Below are 19,545 nucleotides of genomic sequence, written 5' to 3' on the forward strand. Positions count from 1 at the left end.
TCAGAGGGTTTGCTTCATCTTGAGCCTATCCGAGCTGATCGGTACTGGCCCGTTGCAGAGCGGAACTGCGCTGTCCCACTGCAGACATCTGATCGCAAGATCTTGCCAACGCGCCCGTCCGCCATGCACAATCACAGCCTCAGCATTGCTTCGAGAAACGGACCGTCCAATGGCGTCCCGCTTACGAGCCCCTCCATCAGCAGATGGTGCCTCACTTGCGCGAAACAAGCCTTGCGCCACAATTAGCCCCTCAGCGGCTCTCGACCACTGCTTTTTCTTATCCTTCAGCTGCGACAAGGCTGGCCCGGACTGAGCAGCGTTTGTGCGAGAGCGCGTATGCAAGCCACGCACCGCAAAAAGACTTCCCCGCCAATTTGTTTCGCAATTCGGTGCATGTTCCTGGCATGTCCCCGTCATTTTGTTTCGCCAGACCACCACCCCGTCCAACGCACTTCCTGGATAGGCTTAGCCCCTCCAGGTTTCAGGACGTTGGAGAAGCGTGTTCCTGACCCGGCACAGCGGCAAGAGCCGACTGGCAACAGGGCATGACAGCAAGAGTCTCGATCAATCGAGTTTGGCTCGTGCTCCAAAGGTTCCTGAAAATCAAGGAAAACTAACTTTCGCCAGCGCGAGTTGCCATGCGATGAGATGAGCGTGTTTTGCTTGATCAAATGGAGTCGCAAGTCATCATCCCTCAGGCCACAACATCGACCCTCTACTCCACCGCCACCCATGTGCGGGTTTATCCTGCATTTCCTCTGCCAAAGATATCAACTTCACTATCTGTCCGAGCGTCATTATGACGAGGGGTATTGTCCCTCCGACTGAGCTGGCAATTGCCTGGCAGACAGACCTGGACTCATATCCGCGAGGAGAACGACGCGGAAACGCGGTCATCGTGCTCACGAGTGTCCTTATATTCACCACTCTCTGGGTACTAGCGTTGAGGCTATGGGCGCGCCTCAAGGCGCATTCCTTTGGTCTGGATGACCTCCTGATTTTTTTCGCAGCGGTAAGAGGCTCCTTTCCCCGTGTCAGATCGACGCTCATGTCTGGCTGAACCAGATACCGACGGTTGGCCTCTCCATATCAATTATCTTGGGTACGTCATTGTTCACGCTTCGAATTTGTCCGTCCCAAGAGCACACAGGACAATATGTTGTCTACGGAATTCGACGGGTTCAAGTGGAGAGTAGGGATAGTAGGACGGCGAGTCGCGAGACCATGCGATTCAGGCTCGGTCGCGAAAGACGCGGCGCATACACAATTCCAAGGTTTTGGAAGTTCGAGGTCGAATGCTCCTTGGGCGTTGTCTCTTAGGGGCTTGAAAGCTCCTTGACTGACCCCTACCATTGTGTTGTGACCAATGGGACAGCCGCGCCGTCCACGCTAGTCCTGATTTGGCAGCCACCCGACGTCGCCTGTCCACACCAACTACGTTTGGTTCTTCCAGTCCGCTGATTTTATTGCAGGTCACATCTATTATGGCTTCGACCGCCATGCCTGGGAATTGACAATGCTGCAAGGCTTTGAAACAAGGAAAATTTCCTTTGCCATCTCAATACTTTACGTCATTGGCACTGGATTGACCAAGGTTTCCATCCTTTGCTTCCATCGACGCCTCTCTGGTACAATCTCGCCTCGATACCTGTTTGCCCTGCATGCAGCCATCGCGTTTGTCATTGCCTACATGGTAACGTTTACTATCACCCTATGCGTCGGATGCCGTCCTCTTCAAGCCTTCTGGAGGCAGTTGGATCCCAGATGGAGAGCCAGATATAAGTTCGAGTGTTTTGACGAAGCTGCCGATATACTCGCTGCGAGTGCTGTCAGCTTAGTTCAAGATATCATCGCCTGCGGACTTCCACTTCTCATTATGTGGCAGTTGTCTATTCCAAAGAGACAAAAAATTGCTCTCACCGGTGTCTTCGGCCTTGGAATATTGTCAGTACACTCCCCAACCTCTCTCACCCCCTTTCACCCATTCATTAACTGTTCTAACTTATTCAGTCTCTGCATTGTGGGTGCAATACGTATCTACTACATATACAAATTGTATTACACCGGGTCCTACGACGCCACCTGGGCTGCTGGTCATATATGGATCTGGACAGCGGTCGAAGCCTGCCTTGGAATCTGTTGCAGCTCTGCTCCAGCCTTGAAAATCTTCTTTCGCAGGGTAATAGGTGGTTCCTCGGCTGGTGGAAGTGCTGGCTATTCCCACGGTCTAAGTCGATCTTTCGGCTTGAGTAGCAGACACAGCGGCACAGCCTCCAGAGCAGGCCGATGGAGTCACCTGTCTTCGAAGATCCGGGGCTCGGATATGGATTTCGTTGATGCTTCCACTGCCAGCGGCGGCGATGCTCATAGCATAAACTCCACGACAACGAGCGAGTTGAATCACATGCATCATCTCCACTCAATCAACGAGCTGGAATACAACTCCCCCAAGAAGACAACAGTCGCCGAATCCATTCAAGAGATTGATGAAGAGGGCCTGTCACCAAATAAGGATGAAGAATACCGCATCGGCTCTTTGCAGTGGGTTGTTGCAACACCGAAAAACGCAGTCCCTGGTAAACTCAAACCGTTCCCGTACTCCGCCTCGGAGCCTCCACGGGGTCGCCCAGATACGCTCGAGACGTCTTCCATGTCCAAGAAATCAACGCCGTCACTTCAAACTCTGAGATCGGGTCGCTCCCAGCAAAACATCGGATCGGCGAGCCCAAAGTCTCCAGCAGCAGTGCATCTTCGCACATCAACGGACTCATACGACCGTGCACACCCTCCGCCTCCGCCAACTTGTACGGCCCGCCACTACAACCAAACACATTTGCCCCCTATTCGTCCTCCGCCGCCGCACACTTCGTCTTCTTCGACTTCGCCGTCGACGACGTCGTCCCCGAAGACGAGTACAGATCGCCCACACCCGCCGCCTTCATGCACCGCCCGCCACTACAACCAAACACACCTGCCGCCGATCCGTCCTCCACCGCCGCACTCGTCTTCGTCGCTGGCCTCTCAGTCAACGGCATCATCACCAGCAACAGGCACGGGGACCAAGTCGTCACTGCCGCCCATCACCCCCTCACCCCCTGAAGTCGAACTCCTTGAGGAAGAGGAAGGGAATGACAGCTACGACGATGACGTCGTAGACTTTTATACCAGTTCGCCGACGCCGCCGCCCGCTCCCGCAGAGTCGCCGTCTTTCAACAATTGGCCGCTCCCTGTCCCCACGCCCGACGCGCATCGGCAGGTCCAGGCGCAGGCGCAGGCACAATCATCACAACCACAGCAAAAGCAGCCACCGCAGCCACCTCAGCCTCCGCCGGAACCACCACAACAACAGCAGCAGCCGCCGCCGGAGAACACTTACACGTACACCAACACACCACAAACGACAATCTCCCAAACCTCGCTTGCAAAAACGACCAAACCGACCACCACCCCTCCATCAGCCCAGCCGCCCCGCCGCAGTATCGGCGGCGACACGATGCTCATGGACGCTGACGCGCTCTTCAATGACGCCGCGCGCGCCGCCGACCTCGAAATCGCCGAGGAGGAAAAGAAAAAGAAGGCATTGGCGGCAGCTGCGGCAGCTCAGAACCAAAGCAGCAGCACCGCGACGACGCCCAGCAGCGCACTCGGCCAGCGCGACATGTACGCCCGCCGGGGCGCGCTGGCGGGCGGCGAGGAGCTGTGCTCAGGCTTGACCGTTGGGACGGACGGGCGGTGGGGTGGGAAGGGAGGAGGCGCGAGAAGCGAGGCGTCGGAGACGGAGACGGAGGCGTCGAGTTTGAGTCAGAAGAGCGCGAGGGAGTCGGGGAGAAAGGGGAGGTTGGGCCATCGACGGTAAGCCATTGAGGAGCAGTCGTCCGCTGCGCCGTCTACCTCCTTTTCTTGCAGCGCCGGCTTGGGAGCCGTCGTCCGTCTCCGCGGTAATCCAGAGGCAAACGGGCGGCTATGAAACAGGTGTCTCTTATGGTTGGGAATAACACGGATTGGATTGGGCTAGATCAGATTTCAGATTGACGATTCGACTGGCCAGCGTATACTTGAGGGACTATATTCTAGGTTTGAAGAAATCTTTCGGTCAGAGGCTTTGGGGTATTTCTTATCTGTACATAACTAGCCAGCCAAGTTTTCTTACTCCCCTTATTATTCACGTTTCCAACTTCGGGCAACCGTCCACAACGGACGACAAGCTGACGGCTTTCACTCTTTGAATTCTAGTTAGTCTCTCAGAACAGGTGGAAGCAACAAAAAGCACCGTTGAAAAGTCGCTGTCTCCTTGCCTCCTGCGTACAAAGCTTGGTGCGAGGCCTTCACACGTGCACAAGTGATTGGCGTGTTCCTAGAGAAATACTGCTGCTCCATTGGATTGAGTGTAGTAGCAAAGACCTAACCATGACCCTTTGATAGAAAAAGAGAAAAAGCCCCGCATTATCCCTTTTCCCGCAGCAACAACAACGCAAAAACCCATGTTGAAAAGAAAGGAAATGAAGGGGGAATTGTGTGGTTGTGGGCTCTGGGTGCAGTGGTGATAAGGAGTTTGAGGAGTCGTCGGTGTGAGTGAAATTTGCAAAATGCTTTCTCGACCCTCGCCTGCCTGCCTGCCTTCCTGATGGAAACCGTCCACTTGCCTGACCTAATATCTATATGCGCAAGTTCAATGAGGGCAATCATCAATGTTTGACACATTTTCTTTGGGGGATTCCCCTTCTTTTTGTGGAGATTCTGTCCATCATGTCGAGCCATCAAGGCCTAATGAAGTTTGCAGTCTCACGATAAGTGGAAGGCACCTTGACCTTCCTTAATGGCAACGAACAACTTCTCCCTCAGCATGTCGAGGTTGCTGTAATCAGGCATCTTGAGGTAGTTGACGCAAGTCATGACAGAAGGAAGATAGTCGTCTGAAGTGAATGGGGGCTCGCTTGGCTTGCAGACGACGGTGAACATCGGAGTGAGAGCTTTGAAACCTACCAAAAAGTTAGCTTGTAATGTTCAAGAAGAAAAGCATGAGCAAACGTACCTCCAATGGGAAGCTTGGGGCTGCCAGTGACGAACTGCAGGAACTCGCGACGCTGAGATGGCGTGAACTCGCTCATGACTTGCAGTAGATTCCGGACACTCTTGCTGTCGAGAGTGTACCCATGATCAGCCTTGACCGAGTCCATGAGCGTCTCCAACGACCAGTCCTCTTCGTTGCGACCGAACAGCATGACAAGCTCGTCCGAAGTGAACGCCCTGAGTGCTGAGTAGGGGAAGACTTGGGAGAATCCTGCGCGGAATGACTCCACCTGTCTCTGAACGCCACCGCCGAGGGTCATGTCGATTACGCGCTCGACGTACTTGGCGACATTGTCAATCGTGACCGAAACATTGGCTCCATCCTCAACGAGTTCGATGGATGGATGGCCTGGCAAGGTAAAGTCCAAGCCGAGATCCTCGACGTGAGCTCCGTCAATTTGGATTTCCTCGACGGCGTGGGCCTTCTGAACGGGCGTCATGTGCGGGTCCTCGTCAATCTTCTTCTTCGCATTGGCGAACTTCTTGAGCATGAGCAGAGCCCTGGCAAGGTCGGCGTCGACTGATTTGACAGCACCAAGAGAAGGCGCCACCGCGGCCTTGTCACCAATGCGGAAGAATGTTGGGTTGAAGGAGACGTCGATGATGCGTGAGTCAAGCATGGAACGAGCGACGAATTTACCCAGGATTTTGAAGAGATGGATGACCTTCTTGCCGTCCTCGCTCGTGGCGCTGTCGGCACTCAAGGGTGCTGGGAACAGGCCACCTTTGCCAAAAGCGAATTCGTCCTTCTCGTTGGAATCGTTCTCGCGCCACAATTTGAGCTTCTTCTTGGAAAACTCCTTGGAGACGGTGGAATAAAATTCCAAGGTTGGACCAAGTCCAGTGCCAACTTCTTCAAAATACTCGACCTCAAGGACACTGGGGGACGAGCCATAGAGCTCCATGACCTTGATCGCCGACTCCAGAATTTTGTTTCGCGAGATGCGCACCTTCTGGCGCTGCACGCGGCCGAGAGGCGGCCGGTCGTTTCGATGTCGGTCGTGGCGAGAGTCGTTGCTCGACTGTGCATTCTGCCAGCGAATCATGGAACGAGAGTATCCGAACGAGGTCGATTGAAGGAACAGGTGACGAGTCTCGAAGGGGAAAAGGAAGGGATACAACCGCGCGAGGTCTTCACTCCAGCTTGGAAGGCAGTTGCTAGCAACAATGAGGGGCTCCTCGAGCTGTCGGTTCAACTTTGCAGTCAGCTTGGTGTTGACAAACTGGGACAGAGGCTCCGCGTTGATCTTAATGACATCCTTCTTTTCTGACAAAACGTCATCCAGGTTGGCATTAAGCTCATGTAGAATGCTCAGCAAGCGCAGAATGTTTGCCGTCGTGGGGTTCTTGGTCAATGACTGCGGGATACCATTGGCGTCCTGCGTGGACTCGGGTGGAGGCGTAAGAGCACTCGATTCAGTCGGAGGTGGACCAGCGACCTTCTTGAACTTGATTGTGTGGGTTGGGCTCCAGATGTTTCGGGTTCCTTCAGTGTTCTCAGTCTGGCTCATGTGCACAGCGCGGTAGATGGTCGTCTCGTTCGAGATTGGTTGATCATTCACGCTGAACTCGATATGCCAATCCTGGGGCACAGACTGCATTGCCGCAGCATAGGACATTGGTCCCCGTCCAGATGCCAGACCTCCTAGCGCTCCACGAGAATAGGCGAGGCTTGCGAGCTGCTCTGTTGCGAGCCTTTCAGCCAGAGACCTTTCGGCCTGAGCAGCGCGGGCTGACGAAGGTGTCGCACCGCCCAGAGGCGTGGCGACTCTCGTGCCGTCTTCTCTGTGCGCGGTAACACGACCAGTAGATGCCACTTCCACACTGACTGCCGAAGGATCGGGAAGATCTTCATCCATTTCCTCGTCAAAGTCATCCACAATGGCGTCTAGACCCTCGCCATCACCGAGGTCATCCTCGTCGGACAGTTGAGCCTCGTCAGCACACTCGAGAGGGTCGCGAACTTCGTCCAGGGAAGACGGGGCAGGCGGCGGCGGGGGTGGCGGCGCCTGCGTCTGCTCTTGTCGATTGCGGTTGGAACGCCTGGGAGCTGCCGAAGTCTGCTTGGCCGGAGTTAAGCTCGACTCGGGATCGGCGCTCGACGATGCGGTAGCCTTTGATCGCGAGCTTTTCTTCGACGATGAAGATGCGCGGTTGGTGCTTTCTGTGGTCCTTGGCATTGGTGGTGTAGATGGTGCATCCCGTCCCGGAAACCCGTTTCGATTCGCGAGTGCAGCAGCATAGGCTGCTATAGCGCCAGACACGCCATCCCGGCTGCGTCCAGAGGGTCTTGGACGGTCCGCCAGAGCAATGCGGGGCCGCAAATAATCATCAAGAGCTTTGAAAGTTGCGATAGCATGAATGGAAACCATGATGTTCCTGTAGGCCCGAGGGATGCCGGATTCATCGTCAGCCACCAACTTCAATCGAAGCTGCTTTGCAAGCATGGACGCGGCGGAGCTCCTGTCACTATCGAAAGCATTGTGATGTACAGTGATGACTTCAAAATGCTCGGCGCGGCTTAGAAGGTCTTGCAGCTTGCTGACGAGGATGCTGAATGGCGTGACGGGCGAGGCGGTGCTCGCCGTCTTTTGCTTGTTTTGAGTTGTGGTGCCCATAAAGGCCTCCAGGAAAGCGGTCCTCGCCTCCAGCTTCGCAAAGACGTTGGTGTCCGAAAATAGGTCAAGCAGGATAGACACGATTCCTGATGTCAAAAGCTCGTGGCTGGTGATACTCTCCAAGGCGTCTCCGTCGAAGTATTCGGCCATGCGTACAAAGAGATTGTCCTCCTGAATGGTGGATTCACCCGAGTACGCGGTTTTGATATCAGCTGCCAAGCCCTTGATGTCTTCCAAAATGGTTTGAGCCTTTCGGCGCATCTCGTAGCCTTCGTCGTTCTCATGGACTTCCAGGAACTTTTTGGCGCGGAGCGTCACCACGTCGTCGATGTTTGGAATCGGCGTACGTCCATAAGGACGACCAGACGAAGACGACGAGTCTGAATCATCGTCATCATCGTGGTCATCCTCGTCTTCGTCGTCGTCCTCAGAGTGCATGTCGTCTTCATGCAGACCTTCCATTTCTCGGTCAATGTCTTCGTCGCCATCACTACTGACCCTGCTGGAGGATGAGAGTGGCTCGGCCTCAAGGGTGGGCTTCGGGGGTTTCGCCTTTTCCTTGTCATCGACGCTCTTCATTGGCCTATTAGCCAAAGTGGTGATTTCTGAAATGACACCTTCACGGTGAAACTGATACCAGTAAATCGAACCCAATCGCTTCAGAAGAAGCTCGGCTGCTTGCAACGCGTATGTGACTAGGTTGGGGTGGTCCTTTTCGGAGAGAATGGATGCCAGAAGGGACGCATAAGGAACAGCACGGAGAGCTTCTTTGAGCGTCTCTTCGTCAAGGTTTGAGAGCATCTTGAGTTGCGCCGTGAGAACCTTTTGGCGGACGCTCAAGTTGACTGTGCTGGAATACGCGTCCGTGAGTGTCGGAAGCAGGATGACAGCAAAGCGGCGGAGCTCATCTTTACACTCCTCTAACATTTCAACCCTTTTCAAGTTGGGTGTCTTGCGAGACCGGTGGGACATGGACATGTACTCGTCCCCAGGATAGCCGGCGTCCATGATGTCGTCCAGGTACGTGAGACCGTCTTTCTGAACATCGGGAAGGAGCTCGCAAATGACGTTCAAGGTTTCGAAAATTTGATCACGAGGACGATGAATGAGAGCTTGCATGATGACGACGCTGTCGATCTTGGTAGCGATGTCTTCGGTGCCGGTGGGTGGCGAAACACCGGTAAGAAGTTGATAGAGGGTGTCGACCACCTTCATCTTGAACAGCTCCACAGAGCGCCGAGGACTCTCCCGTGCGATGATGGCAAGGGCCCGAAGGAGAAGGGTGTGAATGTTGGGTCCGATGAGGTTCATGGTGCCGGGGAGCAATAAACGCAGGATGGCTTGCAGCAAGTTTTCGCTGACCAATTCCTCTAGCTTGTCGCCTTGATACCGGAAGCTCTCAACGATTCTCGTCACACAGTAGCATCCTTGTTCAACTACGCGCTGGTCACTGCTGTTGAGCACCTCGAGAATCTTTGGCATGACGCCGGGGGTCGACATTTCTTCGGTGATCTTGGGCTCCGCCTTGACCTTTTCAAAGCAGTCTTCGGGAATGTTGCGACAGCAATTGGCGGCGGTGGTGACTGCTGTGCGTTGGGTAGCCATCGGGAAAAAGTCGAGATGGTTAAGGCAAGCCTCTAAGCCATCTTCGCGAACAATCGAGGCCGGAAATTCTTCAGAGATGGTTTTGAGAGCCTGGCACGCATTAGCTTGATGATTCTAGGTCAAGGATTCAGACTTACACTCAGGGCATGCTCGGCCGCATCAATGTAGAAGAATCCCTCTGGCGTGTTTAGAGACTTGAGTTTCTGGCACAAGACGGGGACCGCCCCGCCGTAGACCACGTTGGCCGTAGTCGCAGGAAGGTTGTCCACCATGTTTGCGATGCACTGGCACGCCAAAGTGATTTGCTCGACAGACTCCTGACCGTCGAGAGCGAACTCGTTTGGTTGCATGAGAGAAACGAGCTCTCGAACGAATTGGTCAGGCTGGAAGTGGCCAGCAAGGTCTTCTCCAGGTGTCACAAGTAAAATGTTGTTGAGGGTCCCAAGGGCTTCCACCTGCACCATCGGATTGTCTTTCTGTCTCAAGTTCTCCAAAATGCTGCGCATTTGCGATTGGGAAGACATGCCCGACATCATGCCACTAAGAGCTCGCAACGTGCTCGACAGTCCAGCATGGCCACCATGACGGCCGAGGAAGCCTCCAAACGGGTCGTCATCGTCGTCGTCGTCGTCGTCTTCATCCTCGTCATAGCGAGGAGGGACGCCTTCTCCAGCACTGTCATCGCCTCTGTCTCCGTCATCTTGTCCTTCAGCATTGTCATTATCGTCCCTCATTGCAACATCCTCGTCGGCCTTTGACTGCTTCTTTGCACGGCGGGTCGACTGATGGCCTGCGGTGGAGCCTTCTACAGATTCGAGGATTAGCCGAGACGATTGGGTTGGAACGACAGCAGACAAGGACGACGACAGACCTAGGGCATCCTTCTTGCGGTTGCTCTTGCGACGTGACGAGGACGGCGAGGCAGCGGGGGCTGATGACTTTTCCTCTGAAGGTCCCGACGATCTGCGTGGATTAGCGGGACGAGTCTCGGCCGGCGTGGAGTCGAATTCGTACCCAGCGCCACTTGACATGGCCGATTCTGGTTTGCCTCTCCTCCGACCAGTTGTAGCGGGTGAGGCTTGAGCAGGAGGGTCAGGCGCGTCAAGCTTGACCTTTTTGGAGCGTCTCGAAGCTGAAGCTGTGCGAGCGGCAGACGAGGCCGGCTGGGGATCGGGGTGGTGGACAACGGGGCTGGTGTCGCGAGCTTGAGCTTTACGCTTTCGCGACGAAGGAGGTGCACGGGCAGGTGTTGCGGAGGGCGGGTGACTGGGCGGCTGATTGGAGGAAGAACCTGCTGCTGAGAGCCTCGCCGAAGAGCGAGTCACTCTTGAAGACATGAGAAATTGTTTGTGCTGATAGCGAAGTGGTTGCGGAAGCTGACTGAAGCCCTGATGGCGATGGGCGTTGCAGGCGAGCGGGTCAAGGAAGGCAGGAGGAGGGTGGGGTTGCTGCAGACGGTCGCAGCCGATTCAGGGTGGGAGCGAGATGGAAAAGTGGTGGGGCGGTACCTGGAAGACTTGGGCGACGAGGCGGAAGTAGTGTTCAGCTGTCCAGGTGGTTGTGGTGATTGACACTCCCGGTCCATGCCATAAATCTACGACCTGGCGGCCATAGGCGAAGCGAGCGGGCAGGTGGTCGAAACGGGAAGCGGTGGGCGGGCGGGTGGCTCTCGGGGGCCGCTGCAGTGTGGGCTGGGTGGGACAGATGGAAGGGGAGGATGGGCGAAATGGGGGACAGAATTGTGTGTGCGGAGGAGGGAGTGGGTGTTGAGGTCGTGGCAGTGGCAGTAGTAGGTGATGGGACGACGTTATGTCGGCCAGTCGTGCTTGCCCCAGGCGGGCAGCGTTACGAGGGGTCGCGCCTGACTCAGCGGCGTTTTGTCACGCTGGGGATACTGCGGTGCTGTGAGCTGGGGTGGACGAGGCCTGACACAATTCGTGGCACGCACGACATGTTGGTCTAGAAGCCAGTCTACACACGTACGTATGTATCATTTGTTCCGTCTACCTGGTTCGAGGGGGCGTCGTGTCCCGGGCCTTTGCTACTATACCGCCACGAACAAGTCACGATGGCCCCGAGGTGCTAAGGTAGGTAGCCCACCACCATGGATATCGAAAGATACCTATGAGACTCCCAGAGTCTGGCTGCAGCAACGAACGACTGCTCTCCAAGCGCAACTGCAGCAGCGAATGAATGCTCACTGCGTTGCCAGGGGGTATCATGTCTTTCGACGCCCACTGTGAGCCCAGCTCCCGCCAGTCGGGCAACCTAATGCCCTGCCCGCCGTCAGGTTGGGTGTAGACAACAGAGGAGCACTCATGGCTTGTCCAGGATTTGTAATGCAAGCATGCCGTTTTCGCGCCGTTTGGCCACCTCAACAATCGTACTGTATGAATGGCGTCGATCATCGTGACTCCGTCTCCATCAAACAGACTTTCCGTGTCGGCCAGCGACCGGGAGGCTTCGTGCGCCGGGCTGCTCCCACAGCGTCAACTTGTAGCCGGTCGCGTGCTAGGTACTGCTGTGGACAGCCACGTCCTGGCCGGCCTGCGACCTAATTCCGCGACTAGCATCCATATTTCCTCGCACGCCCGCGCCTGTGCATCCATCCTCCGCTTCGTGCACGCCCACCTTCACCACTCCGTCCGATCCGTCTGCCGCTATCGCTACCGTCTCGGACGTCATACCCTTCGACTCACCATCGTTCCGAGAACGAACCTCACCCCAACCACCGCCCATACCCAGGCCTACTGCCTCTTCCACCCCCGACTCAACTACTCATGGCGCAAGCACACCAGGATGCTGCCCTCTCCGCCGCGGCCCCCGCACCCGACGTCGACAATGCGGCGACGACCACCCACCTGGAGCTGGAAGGCTACGAGTTTCCCACCCACAGGTTGAAGAAGTGCCTGAGCGATAGCGGGAGGACGCCGTTGGTCTTGGTCGCATGCGGCTCCTTCAGCCCCATTACCTATCTGCATCTGCGCATATTCGAAATGGCCCTGGATTGGGCCAGGTACAACACGGAATTCGAAGTCGTCGGTATGGAGAGCCGCTCCCGCTCGCTGGTCCACAACACCGCTAACACAAGGACTCGCGCATAGGTGGCTATGTTTCGCCTGGTAAGTGCATCATTGCAAATTTGACATGATGGGAGTACTGACACGCTCGTGCCCAGTTGGCGATGCCTACAAGGTACGATTACACCGCGCCCGCCCATGCGCCGTACGACGAGGCAATGCGGCTCCGCATTTGCCATTTACCATGTGTGTTTCGCAGCTCTATCGGAGCCGGGCGTCTGCGAAATTTCCGGATCTCGCAACAACGCTCGGATCTGATATTGGCTGCTGCTTGGCGAAGCCTTGGGGGAGGCGTAGGCCTGCAGATGGGGCTCGTCATCCCGGGGCAATGTCCCACCAAGCGCAGCCTTGTATCGCACTGCTAGATTGCAGGACGACACACATTGTGCATTTCTACTTGGTGACCACGGGCTGACATATCGCAGAAAGCAGGATTGGCAGAGGCACGCCACCGCGTTCGCATGTGCGAGCTCGCTGTCGAAGACTCGTCATGGATAGCCGTTGACAAGTGGGGTAAGAGATGTCTGGCCTTTTCCGATGATGAGACCTGCTCACGTGACTAGAACCACTCCGCAAGGAATACCAGCCCACGGCCGTTGTACTGGACCATTTTGACCACGAGCTGAACGAGGTGCGTGGCGGCATTGAAGACTACACGGGCCAGAAGAGGAAGGTCCGGGTTGCTCTCCTCGCCGGTGGTAAGTGTTTGATGTGCGCGATTCCAGATACAACAATCTGACACTTGTGAAGCGGACTTGATCCAGACAATGTCAACACCAAGTAAGTCTGATCAACTGAAAATCATGTGAAATTCTAGTGCTAATATGGTTTCAGATCTTTGGGCACCCAAGGATCTCGACCACATCCTGGGTCACTGTAAGCAACATGGCATGCGATTGCTTTTTGACATGAGCTGACGCAGCTGCATAGATGGCGCCTTTATTGTGGAGAGAGAAGGTAAAGTTACAGGGTGCTTGAAATGAATGAAGCTTATTCTTCGCTAGGCACGGACATTGATGACGCGCTCGCCAGTCTCCAACAGTGGCGGGACAACATCTAGTATGTCACACGGTGGCATGCGCTTGCTCCTTACTGACTATTAGCAGTGTGATACACCAGCTCGTCAAGAACGACGTCTCCAGCACGAGAATCAGGTTATTCCTCAAGAGGGACATGTCCATTCGCTACCTCGTCCCCGAGCCAGTGATCAAGTATGGCAACATCCTTGGCTCTGCGCAAATGTGCTGACTTGATGCAAGGTACATTGAAGACAATGGTCTCTACAACGACGACGCTGCCTCTACTCACGAGAAGGAAAAGACCGAGGCGAAGGGAAAGGCGAACGCAGCTGCGTCCAGCTCCGCATGACGGCCGACATGAGCAAGAGACTTCATTTTTTCTTCGTCAAGCTTGAAAAGCTTTGGCGCTCGAGGCCCGGTAGCGCCTGTCGCGCTACCGCGCTCTCTAGATTTTTACACGGGCCCGACACGAGACAATGTTTTTTATACCCAGGCAAGACCAAACTCATGGCCAGGGCGGTAAGCAACGACTGCGTTGCGATCGATTTTTACTCTTGAAGATTCGCGTCTCGTGGAGACGCAAGGAAAGCTTGCGACTGGTCATGGGGTAATGTAGCCACCAGCATAGGAATGCACATACTATTCGGATTATTCAGAATCCTCCCTTTACTACGCTGCAACCAAGGCTCCATTGCAAAAGTCGTGGCACACAATGAGAGTAGGGAGTCAGCCACGCCCATAGAAAGCATTCATTTGCGCCAACAGACGACTGATGGGGAGCATTCATACGCTGTTACTGACAACTAACAGGGAGCATTCGAGTGTCCATGAGTGTACAGGTAGTGATTGGGAAGTTGTGTGTGCCACAACTTTTGCTACCAGGCCCCGAACGGTCGAGATACCATGTGGCGGCGACTAAGCCAAGAAGAGGGTATGGAAACGAGGCTTGATGCGGGTGAGACGCCAGCATATGTAACTATTCCCGGCGCCACATTATCACGTTACGTCGCGCAGCAAGTACAATCTCGAAGCGCTTATCGCTGCAGCAGCGAATTCAAGCAGAATCGCCGTCTGTCCGCACATGTTGGGCAGTAGAGCTTTCCGAGGTCCAAGTGGCAGGTCAAGGATGCGCTGCCTTTGAGAGCGGGTAATGACGCACAGGCCGACGAGGATCCCCCATCCACCTATGCGGGACCATCATCACGGCACTGTACCCTGGTTGCTTTGGCAACTGTTCTTGCGCCTCGCGCAGCCTGCAACACCAGATCAGCCGGCTCTTTTCTGTGCACATTGAATCCACAGCTTCAATCGCTTGATCCAATGCTTTTTGCGTCTCCGGGACCTATTCCTGTCGTTTGCTCTTCGTAACAGCCAGCACATCAGCCAATCGCTTCCCGGTCCACTCCCCAGCCGACATACGCGCCTACACCAACCTCCTAGACAACACGTCCGGGCCTTTCTCTCCTGCTGCACGCACCGAAGCCATTTGCACGACTAGACTTCTGCTCAGTATTTTTGGGTGCAAAAAATGCCCCGCGACAATACCCAGTCTCATTCTCCGCGGCATCGTGCCCAGGACTCGTCTCGCGAACGAGATACACGACAGCGTCGCCGGCGCAGCTCTCGCCCCCACGACAACAGCGACCGCGAACGCGACTACGTGTACGAAAGCGACACACCACGCCGCGGCGAAGGCCAACGCCGTGCCCGCGGCCATCGCGCCACCGACTCGAGCGGCAATCACTTGCCGCCGGTAGCCCCAATCCGTCCTCCTCCCACTTACGACTCGCCCTACCACAGCTCTTCGCCCTCACCCACCAAGGACCGCCGGCGACACCATCACCGCAGTGGAACAGATACGCCGGCAAGCAGGGATAGCGGGGCAAGCGGAAGACCTCTGCTGAGCGGCGATGCGCTGGCACAGCTAGATCAGCTGAACGCGCGGACCGGCTGGAAGTCTGCTGCCTACGATGATAATTACCTGAAGGAGGTGCGGGACCGGGAGGCAGCGTTGGAGAAAGACCGCCTGAGAGAAGAAAAAGAAGCAGCAAGAAGGGAGAAGGAGGAAAGAAAGCAGAGGAGGCTGGAGCGCGAAAAGAGAAAGCAATACGAAAGAGAAATGGGCTTTGCGGCTGCAGCGGCGGATGATGGAATCAGGGTTCGGGGAGACGACGGCATCAGAGTCGTCGGCGAAGACCACGACAGAGCGAGGGGCGACGATGGCATAAGAGTCGTGGCGGATGATGGAGAGGTGTTTGAGCCTTACACTGATGACCCTTACACGACTGACTCGAGGGAAGAGAGAAGACGCAGGCGTAGGGAGTACTCTGAAGACGAAAGAGACAAGAGACGTAGACGACGGAAGGAGAGAGCCCTGGCTACGGGTGCCGAAACCAAGAGCCGCAATTCAAGAATCGTCAGTGGCACGCATCTCGAAAAAGGCGGCGAAGAGTATCAACATCGCACGCATCATCGAGGAGGTGGCGGTAGCGGCGATGGAAGCAGCGATGGCTACGACGAAAAGTTCCCCCGTGAATCTTTCTGGAGTAAGATAAAGAGGAAGAAGTGGCTCGTCATCACTGGCATCGTCATTCTCTTGCTTCTCATCATCATCCCCGTCGCCGTCGTGATTGGAGGCAACAAGAAGAGCGACGACTCCTCGAGCCCTTCGTCTTCCTCGCAGTCATCGAAACCGGACAACAGCAACCTCAACGGCATGTCGGAGGACGATATCCCCAAATGGGCTCAAGGCGGGTTGCTAGACCCGTTTGCCTGGTACGACACGGTCGACTTCAATGTGACCTTTACCAACGAGACCGTCGGCGGTCTTTCAATCATGGGCCTGAACGACACGTGGGACGATACAGTACGGGCCAACGACCGTGTTCCGGCACTGGACGGGGAGTTCAAGTACGGCGAGATGCCCATTCGCGGAGTCAACGTTGGGGGCTGGCTGAACATTGAGCCCTTCATCACGCCGTCCTTCTTCGAGTCGTACAAGACCAGCGACGGCGTGATAGACGAGTGGACGCTGTGTACGAGCATGGGCGCCTCCAAGTGTAAGACCAATCTGGAAGAGCACTACTCGTCGTGGATCACCAAGCAGACATTCGTCGACATCCGCGCCGCGGGTTTCGACCACGTGCGGATTCCATTCAACTACTGGGCCGTGACGACGTACGACGGCGACCCGTACGTGCCCAAGATCGCGTGGCGCTACCTCTTGCGCGGTATTGAATACGCGCGGCAGCAAGGACTTCGCGTCAACCTCGACCTGCACGGGTTGCCAGGCAGCCAGAACGGATGGAACCACAGCGGACGACAAGGCGCAATCGGCTGGCTCAATGGGACCGACGGCGCACTCAACGGCCAGCGCAGCATCGACATACACAACCAGCTGTCACAATTCTTCGCGCAGCCGCGTTACAAGAACATCATCACACTCTACGGGCTGGTCAACGAGCCACGCATGGTAGAGCTCAAGACGCAAGACGTGCTGGACTGGTACGACAAAGTGATCCCAACCATCCGCGGCAACAACTACACCGGCATCCTCGTCTTCGGCGACGGGTTCCTGGGGCTGGACAACTGGCAGGGGAAGCTGCAAAACTACGACAACCTGCTGCTCGACGTGCACCAATACGTCATCTTCAACGTGGACCAGATCGTGCTGTCGCACGCGGAGAAGCTGCAGTTCGCGTGCAAGGGGTGGACGCAGCAGAGCCTGCGGTCCATGGACAAGACGACGGGGTTTGGGCCGACCATGTGCGGCGAGTGGAGCCAGGCCGACACGGACTGCACGCAGTACATCAACAACGTGGGGTGGGGCACGCGCTGGGAGGGCACGTACAACACGGGCAACAGCTCGACGTCGGTCCTCAGCCCGACGTGCCCGTCCAGCAACAACCCGCGCTGCGACTGCGACCCGGCCAACGCCGACCCCTCGCAGTACTCGGACACGTACAAGTCGTGGCTCATGGACTTTGCCCTCGCCCAGATGTACAGCTTTGAGCAGGGCTGGGGCTGGTTCTATTGGACCTGGAAGACGGAGAAGGCGACTCAGTGGAGCTATGAGGCGGGCATAAAGGCGGGTATATTGCCGCAGAAGGCGTGGGATCGCTCCGCCTTTCAGTGCAATACTAGCTCCATTCCGGATTTCTCGAAGCAGGGCCTGCCGGAGTACTACTGAGGGAGCTGTAGTCTTTGTCGTTGTCGTGGGAAAGATGGAATGGAGAGAGAAGGGGGGGAAAGGAGTGTATTTGGGACTGCTGTTGGCGTTGGTCTTCTCATCTTGGTCCTCTCGGTCAATCTCGTTTCGTTTTCTTCCTTTCCACCTGTCCCTTTCTATCGTGTAGTGTTTTTGTAAACGAGCGAGCGAGCGAGCACGACACAGTTGTTTAGATCATACAACACTTTTGAGAAATGGAGTTCAATGGACACAGATTGACAAAATTTTTGTGCAATCATCTTTGATCTTTGCCCAGCACCGACAATGGACTTGAGATTGATTCATGCTACGTGCTCGTCTCATGCCTTGTGCGAAAATAGACGCGTCGATGTTCACATCGTACAGTCTACCTTTGACCAGCCAAATATACCTACCGAGCATGGATTCACACCTATGACATACGCTTTAGAGGAGACACTGCGATCAAACCTGCTTTGGAAATCGTTAGCGTAAGTCTGGTGCCGGAGAGAAGTGACTGTCTGGGGGCGTTCATGTGGGGTCAGAAAGTATATTGGTGACATGTGCCAGCCCATCCGAGCGAGGCTTTCGAGGTAGTAATCTAGGTGTTGGTTCTTCCATCACTCAGGGAATGGGGCTCGTAGTGCTGATGTGTCGCGCCATAGACACGTACCTATCTTGCGTTCGATTTGTTGCTAGTGCTTTTTTCGCCCACATCGGAGTGTCAGCGACCTTGAGTCATGCTTGGGATGTTGAAAGTTGGGAAAAGTAGCAGGGAGGTGTCAGAATGGATGTTGTTTGCATGTGCCAGCACTTGTGGTGTGGCTCTTGTGCTGGATGTGTAGGTTGGTCATCATTGTAGGAGAAGTAGGCGTGAAGCTTTATGTAAATGCACGTACCTCTTGGTTTGAGAGCTGGGACTGCTGCGGTTGAATCTGCTTTAGGAATCACCAGCGGTTTTCTTTTGTCCGAGATCACGGGAGACATTGAGGGCAGCAGATTGACCAGTAGATCTGTAGCCAGCAGTGAGTTCTATATACAGAAGCTTGAGGTGGGAATTGGAGACAGCGGATATATTGTCAGAACGGAATTTTATTTGCATACGCCATCGCTTGTAAAAGCGTGGCTCGCAATCCACGCAAGAACCTTGACTCATCATGGCAACATGGGGCGGGAGGTTTCAGGAGGCAATGATGCTACGTACTTCTTGGATGATTATTTCGAGGGAGCGTCAAACTCTTGGCTTGATTGGAGGTTCTGTAATGGTCAAGTCAGCTGCATGCACCGATATTTTGGGTCGTTTTTGAGGGTATGTGGTATCGAGAGATCAGCAGGGTAGTTTTCTCATGTGCCAACAGATAGTAATATGTGGCTTTCAAACAGATGAGAGATATTTGGTCATCATGTAAAGGAAGCAGGTAAAAGGGCCCGCGGAAGCGCATCGACATCTACATACCTCTGTGTTGTGGCAAAATTGGTGAGAAGTCGGTTTATGAGTGGTTCTAGAGCGACTACAATTAGTAGAGTGTCATGAGATCTTTTCTTGAGGTGGAAACGAAGTTGAGATAGGAGTCAGATGAGTGAACGTTTCTCATGCCTCAGCGGAGTACCCTCTTAGCTAGGATGTCTCCCTCTGTGGTCAAATACTAACAAAAACCATCATGTGGAATTGTATTGAGCTGTCTGCAAACGGGTAACGACGGTTTAGAAATAGAATCGGCAGATTATAGCTTGGAATTACGTAAATCTGGAGGAGGAAAGTCAGTTGCGTGGATTCGAAACGAGATAGAAACAATGTGTTTTGGAAAAGAAATCAGGAAGTGCTGTGTTTTCATGCATCAGCGGAGACAACATCTCAATAGGGCCCTCAGTCACTGTGTCAAAACAAAAAGCCGATATTGATCATCATGCGTGGAGAGGTGAAAAGCGGATCGCGAGAGAAGGAGTGGACAAATCTCAATGAAAAT

At 54.9% G+C, this 19,545-nt stretch overlaps 4 protein-coding genes across 4 annotated transcripts; 3 read left to right on the forward strand and 1 right to left on the reverse strand.

Moving 5' to 3' along the window:
* The first annotated feature begins 303 nt into the window (after window positions 1-303).
* J3D65DRAFT_629682 (uncharacterized protein) lies at window positions 304-4,274 on the forward strand. The gene is made up of 5 exons (XM_066800765.1): window positions 304-577; window positions 628-1,012; window positions 1,066-1,102; window positions 1,473-1,944; window positions 2,011-4,274. The coding sequence occupies exons 2-5, from the start codon at window positions 800-802 to the stop codon at window positions 3,854-3,856; spliced, it is 2,568 nt and encodes an 855-aa protein (XP_066653721.1). The 5' UTR covers window positions 304-577; window positions 628-799; the 3' UTR covers window positions 3,857-4,274.
* Window positions 4,275-4,782: 508 nt separating this feature from the next.
* On the reverse strand, window positions 4,783-10,630 carry J3D65DRAFT_556471 (thyroid hormone receptor interactor 12; the record flags this gene model as incomplete). The annotated part of the gene is made up of 3 exons (XM_066797266.1): window positions 4,783-4,979; window positions 5,033-9,383; window positions 9,431-10,630. The coding sequence occupies 3 exons, from the start codon at window positions 10,628-10,630 to the stop codon at window positions 4,783-4,785; spliced, it is 5,748 nt and encodes a 1,915-aa protein (XP_066653722.1).
* A 1,332-nt stretch (window positions 10,631-11,962) lies between these two features.
* On the forward strand, window positions 11,963-13,841 carry J3D65DRAFT_432185 (uncharacterized protein). The gene is made up of 11 exons (XM_066796198.1): window positions 11,963-12,335; window positions 12,398-12,415; window positions 12,472-12,488; window positions 12,799-12,886; window positions 12,937-13,071; window positions 13,124-13,153; window positions 13,208-13,249; window positions 13,304-13,330; window positions 13,378-13,432; window positions 13,480-13,584; window positions 13,633-13,841. The coding sequence occupies exons 1-11, from the start codon at window positions 12,074-12,076 to the stop codon at window positions 13,739-13,741; spliced, it is 888 nt and encodes a 295-aa protein (XP_066653723.1). The 5' UTR covers window positions 11,963-12,073; the 3' UTR covers window positions 13,742-13,841.
* A 1,079-nt stretch (window positions 13,842-14,920) lies between these two features.
* Window positions 14,921-17,581, forward strand: J3D65DRAFT_556370 (glycoside hydrolase superfamily; the record flags this gene model as incomplete). The annotated part of the gene is made up of 2 exons (XM_066797264.1): window positions 14,921-15,550; window positions 15,644-17,581. The coding sequence occupies 2 exons, from the start codon at window positions 14,921-14,923 to the stop codon at window positions 17,579-17,581; spliced, it is 2,568 nt and encodes an 855-aa protein (XP_066653724.1).
* Window positions 17,582-19,545: the final 1,964 nt, after the last annotated feature.

Source organism: Phyllosticta citribraziliensis, assembly GCF_038025025.1.
Source record: "Phyllosticta citribraziliensis strain CPC 17464 chromosome Unknown J3D65scaffold_8, whole genome shotgun sequence".
Classification (NCBI taxonomy): Eukaryota; Fungi; Ascomycota; class Dothideomycetes; order Botryosphaeriales; family Phyllostictaceae; genus Phyllosticta; species Phyllosticta citribraziliensis.

What these genes read in the sequence shown, in the direction of transcription:
- J3D65DRAFT_432185 (XM_066796198.1), top strand. Translation starts at nt 12,074, where the DNA reads ATGGCGCAAGCACACCAGGATGCTGCCCTCTCCGCCGCGGCCCCCGCA. An exon ending in GATAGCCGTTGACAAGTGGG is followed by an intron (nt 12,887 to 12,936) that starts GTAAGAGATGTC and finishes TCACGTGACTAG; the next exon opens with AACCACTCCGCAAGGAATAC. An exon ending in CTTTATTGTGGAGAGAGAAG is followed by an intron (nt 13,331 to 13,377) that starts GTAAAGTTACAG and finishes ATTCTTCGCTAG; the next exon opens with GCACGGACATTGATGACGCG.
- J3D65DRAFT_629682 (XM_066800765.1), top strand. Translation starts at nt 800, where the DNA reads ATGACGAGGGGTATTGTCCCTCCGACTGAGCTGGCAATTGCCTGGCAG. An exon ending in TCCTGATTTTTTTCGCAGCG is followed by an intron (nt 1,013 to 1,065) that starts GTAAGAGGCTCC and finishes TGGCTGAACCAG; the next exon opens with ATACCGACGGTTGGCCTCTC. An exon ending in CTCCATATCAATTATCTTGG is followed by an intron (nt 1,103 to 1,472) that starts GTACGTCATTGT and finishes ATTTTATTGCAG; the next exon opens with GTCACATCTATTATGGCTTC.